We start from the raw sequence: 5,535 nt of genomic DNA on the forward strand, positions 1-5,535 counted from the left end.
CAGCAGCAAACTGGTTGATCCACTCTGAGAAGGTGCTATTTAAGAGATTGAGCTGAATACAGCACCTCAGACTGAGGAAGTCCTCAGGATGAGAGACGAAACGTTTCTACATTTTTTTTGTTTTGCTTTGTTTTGTTTTTTGAATGTCCAGAGGACCAGATTTAACTTTTTTAGATAACCAATTTTCATTTATAGAACTCATCTAAATAAAATCTGAATCAATTTCAAATCAATTTAGAATCAGGGGTCAGATTTTTATATAACTGAAAACTAACTGTAGCCCCAAAAGAACAGTTTAAAACAAAAACTGTACCAACATCTTCAAGACCGGCCGACGGGTTCTTATAGACCAGCTGACGGGTTCTTATAGACCAGCCGACGGGTTCTTATAGACCGGCCGACGGGTTCTTATAGACCGGCCGACGGGTTCTTATAGACCGGCCGACGGGTTCTTTTAGACCGGCCTACCGGTTCTTATAGATCGGCCGACGGGTTCTTATAGATCGGCCGACGGGTTCTTATAGACCGGCCGACGGGTTCTTATAGACCGGCCGACGGGTTCTTATAGACCGGCCGACGGGTTCTTATAGACCGGCCGACGGGTTCTTATAGACCGGCCGACGGGTTCTTATAGACCGGCCGACGGGTTCTTATAGTCCGGCCGACGGGTTCTTATAGTCCGGCCGACGGGTTATTATAGACCGGCCGACGGGTTCTTATAGTCCGGCCGACGGGTTCTTATAGTCCGGCCGACGGGTTCTTATAGTCCGGCCGACGGGTTCTTATAGTCCGGCCGACGGGTTCTTATAGACCGGCCGACAGGTTCTTATAGTCCGGCCAACGGGTTATTATAGACCGGCCGACGGGTTATTATAGTCCAGCTGACGGGTTCTTCAGAACCAACTGGGAGACCTCTTCAGACCCTGAACTTTCCACATTGACAGTAATCAATTTTCCTTCACAAATATAAATCTGAAAGTCTGATGTACTTTAGAATATTTTTACATAAAATTACTAAAACACTTAAAACATGGACATTTTTAAAGGAGGTTCAGACCTTCAGACCCTGAACGTGTCCCACAGTATTTTAACTAAACTTTATTATTTCTGTCAGATGCCTATTGTCTTTATCAGACTTTAAGTTATTTAAACCAACATGGCATCCCTTCATTAATATTATTTAGTTAGTAAGTTGTTTTATTACTGGTTTCATCACTTTAGGTAAAAACACGTGGGCCAGCTCTTCAGAGCAACAAGAGTTGAACTTTAAATCAAAAACTGCTTTAATAACATAAAAACTTCTTATTGTAGTTTTAAACTGCTCAAATGTGGAAAAAATACTAAATGCATCATCATTCTGTTTTTTTATGGTCACAGATTTGTTAAATAATTTACAAATCCCAAAACCTGTTTTAAAGAAAGTCTATTTATCTGGTCCAGGTTTTTAATTCAGTTTTTAATCTGGACCAGATCTAAACGGTCCAGATGCAAAGCATGCACAAAAAAAGCACAGAAACTTCTCACCAACTACATAAAGGTTTATACAGGTCACACAATGCACTTTAATAAAGAGGTATTCAAAATGTTTAAAACCTGTAAAGAAAATTTTTAAAAAGTATTTTAAACTAGAGCTGGTCTGAGGTCAAAACACCAAATCTTTAGCAGTTTTAACCTAACCCACAAATCAAAAGATCTGCTTGATGTGCTTAAATTAAACTCTAAGATTAGAGGAATCAAATCAAACCTGAAATGTAACAATTTAAACATCTATGGACCCAAATAAACAAACAAACAAACGGGAGCAAAGCTAGCATAACAGCTAATCACTAAGCTAGCGAATGCAAAAACTACCGTACAACACAAAATAGCTTCATTGTACATACAATTACGTTATGATTTAGGATAATAATAATAATAAACTTATATTTCTGTCATATAACGCGATGGTTGATGAGTAGAAGAACAAACAGACCTGAAAACGAAGAAGTTTCAGCTTCAGCTTGATCCGTGGAAGAAGCGGCTGCGCAGTGCGCATGCGCTGTGCCTGCTCCTGCCATCTCGTGGCCAACAAATGAACTGCAGGTTCTTTATTTCTTACATTCAACAAAAAATACCTTTATTATTATCAGGTGTGGACTTTAACGTGAAAATACATCAGTGGTCAATAATAAAATAATACAATAATAAAACACTCAATAATTTAAACTGTTTTCACACTAAAGTTTTTATTCTGTTTAAAGTTGTTTACTTCTGCTCGTCCAAATTATACAATACATAAAACTGTTCATGTCAGTCATAAATAGTGCCCTATCACTTTGACATGTGATTAAATTGTCCCTATAGAAATACGTTGAAATCTGGTTATTTTTCTTTAAAAACCTTTGAAATGTATTTCATGAAAGTGGTTCTGCTTCGGTCTTCTCGTGTTCCTTCTAGCTTTTACCTATGGTCGTGCTAATATTAGCTACAGTTTTGCTCATTCTTACTTTAACAAGCTGAACTTTTAGCTGCTTAAACAGTTTTCAGATCTCAATCTGACCAACAGAACCCAATGAGGACACAGGACCAATCGGACCAAGTTTGTTTAAGGATCTTTGACCGTGTGTTGCTGAAGGCTTATTTGTGGTTCCTAGAGCTATTGACATTTTCTGGCATCTCTACGTGTAAACAAGATGTTGACGTGGTTCTGGTTTGCGTTTCTCATGTTATTAAATATTTCAGGATGTACAGACTCGGCCGGTTTTGGCATCAAGACTTTATTCACACACCGAGCCGGGTCGTAGTTCCCACGGGTCAGGTGACCGGTTGGACCAGAACGAACCGTCCATTCGTCCAGCAGAGAACTCTGTCTTTCTGAGTCCATTCCAACTGGACTGCACCGGTTCCGTTAAAAGAAATCCTTTAAACATTTATAAATACATTCAGACTCAATCAGGAGCAGACAGAACCGCAGAGCAAAAACTGGGTCTGGAAAAAACTGGATTCACACAGGAAGGAGGACCTCTGCGGTCTGAACACATGGAACCGGTTCCATCAGTCACAGATCAGCTCAGTTTAAAGGACAGAACCTTTGATCGGATCTGTGGAAGGAACAGAACCAGGGATGAAGATGAGCGTGATGAAGGTGAGTGTTCAACACCAAAAACGGGAGCAGTCCTGATGACATCATCGCTGAGTCCATTTCTGATTGGTCCATAACAAGTTCACTTTAGAGCTCCGTGTTGCATTGTGGGAAGTGCAGTCAGTTTGACTGCAGGCTCTGCGGTCATGGAAGCTGTTGGTCGCCATGGTAACCAAAAAGAAACAAAGCAGGTCGGATGTGACGTCAGCAGTGATGTCACAGCGCCGTGACGGCAGAAACGAGTTGTTTAACGTCTTCAGGGACGGTGGGACAAATTAAATATAAACACAACACTGAGGAGGAGGAGGAGGAGGAGGAAGATTTGTGTCTGTTTGTTAAAAGATGTTAAATTAAAGATAAATGATCAGAATAAGGTTGGGACAAAAACATTAAAGATGTGGTAAAACAATAAAGCAAATATTAATAAATATAGGTCATTGTTTTAGTTTGTTTTTACAGAAGACAGAATATTTACACGTTATAAATGAGACATTTTCTGTCATAACAAACATTTTACTTTAGTTTGAACTTGAAATATTTCAGAGTAAAGTGATGTTACTTTTTTTCTTGTGATAATCAGTTCAGGTGTTTTTATCAGGTTGTATATTATGATGTAAAACGTCATTCAAGGATAAACATCTATCAGACAGAAAAAATACTAAATTTATTAATTTTACATCAGAGGAAACGATAATAAATACTGAAACATTATTATAGCCAGAGTTTTACTCTTCCTTTAGCTCCTCCTCTCTATCTGACCCCTCCCCCTCATGGCCCCTCCCCCTCAGGCCTCCCTGCACAGAGCAGGAGCAGGAGGAAGAGGAGGAAGAGCAGCTGATGAAGAGTCTACTCAAGCAGATGTGTTTGATGTCGCAGATATTCCTGAAGCTCCTGATTGGCTGAAAGGAAGGTGAGGGCGTGGTCATCAGCTCTGAGATTCAGTCAGGCGGCTGTGGGCGGAGTCTGGAGCCAGATTCAGCCAATCAGGTGACTTAGCCCTTCCAGCCGTCCCAGATTGGACCTCTGGACACAAACAGAACCAGAAGATTTAGAGTTGATCAGAACATTCAGAGTCTGTGTCTCACTTTGAGTTTTAGAGACACAGAGACACTCAGAGACACTCAGAGACACACAGAGACACTCAGAGACTCAGAGACACAGAGAGATGCTCAGAGACACACAGAGACACAGAGACACTCAGAGACACACAGAGACACTCAGAGACACAGAGACACAGAGAGACGCTCAGAGACACACGGAGACACTCAGAGACACACAGAGACACTTAGAGACACACACAGATGCTCAGAGACGCTCAGAGACACAGAGAGACACTCAGAGACACACAGAGACACTCAGAGACACACCAAGACACAGAGAGACACTCAGAGACACTCAGAGAAACAGAGACACTCAGAGACACACAGAGACACAGAGAGACGCTCAGAGACACTCAGAGACACGGAGAGACACTCAGAGACACACCGAGACACACCGAGACACAGAGAGACACACAGAGACACTCAGAGACACAGAGACACTCAGAGACACACAGAGACACAAAGAGACACAGAGAGACACAGAGAGACACTCAGAGACGCTCAGAGACACTCAGAGACACAGAGAGACACTCAGAGACACAGAGACACACAGAGACGCTCAGAGAGACAGAGACACAGAGACACTCAGAGACACTCAGAGACACACCGAGACACAGAGACACTCAGAGACACACAGAGACACAGAGAGACGCTCAGAGACACTCAGAGACACGGAGAGACACTCAGAGACACACCGAGACACACCGAGACACACCGAGACACAGAGAGACACACAGAGACACTCAGAGACACAGAGACACTCAGAGACACACAGAGACACAAAGAGACACAGAGAGACACAGAGAGACACTCAGAGACGCTCAGAGACACTCAGAGACACAGAGAGACACTCAGAGACACAGAGACACACAGAGACGCTCAGAGAGACAGAGACACAGAGACACTCAGAGACACAGAGACACTCAGAGACACTCAGAGACACACAGAGACACAGAGACACACAGAGACACAGAGAGACAGAGACAAAATGTGAACAGACATGATTGTTAAACTGTGTCTCTTGAGTTCAAAACTGTAGATGATAAAATATTAAAGTTTTTCTCCTGAGCTGCAGCAGAAGCAGAGTTTGAGGTTAAAGTTGGTTAAAAATGAAGAAACGTTTCAGCTTTGGGTTTCATTCCAACACTGAGCGCACAAACAGGCTTTCATCTGCGGTGTGTCTGGGTCATGAACATCTGGATGCAGAACATCTGGAGGATTCAGTGCAGAACGAAGCCTAAACTTGTCGCAGGAGTCTGAAACATTTACGCAGGAAGCAGCGTGCAGGAAACATGGAGGAAGACTCACAGGGTT

At 42.4% G+C, this 5,535-nt stretch overlaps 1 protein-coding gene across 1 annotated transcript in view; it reads left to right on the forward strand.

The window, feature by feature from the left end:
* Window positions 1-4,024, forward strand: part of LOC119429223 (myosin-7-like) — a gene marked incomplete at its 5' end in the record, with an annotated part of 31,682 nt that extends 27,658 nt beyond the window's left edge. Inside the window, one exon of the mRNA XM_037696897.1 lies at window positions 3,910-4,024. Within this exon, the coding sequence (XP_037552825.1) occupies window positions 3,910-4,024 (115 nt within the window). The remainder of the gene's footprint in view (window positions 1-3,909) is intronic.
* Window positions 4,025-5,535: the final 1,511 nt, after the last annotated feature.

This window comes from Nematolebias whitei, unplaced genomic scaffold (genome assembly GCF_014905685.2).
Source record: "Nematolebias whitei isolate Nwh7 unplaced genomic scaffold, NemWhi1 Nwh_scaf_131, whole genome shotgun sequence".
In the NCBI taxonomy this organism is placed as follows: domain Eukaryota; kingdom Metazoa; phylum Chordata; class Actinopteri; order Cyprinodontiformes; family Rivulidae; genus Nematolebias; species Nematolebias whitei.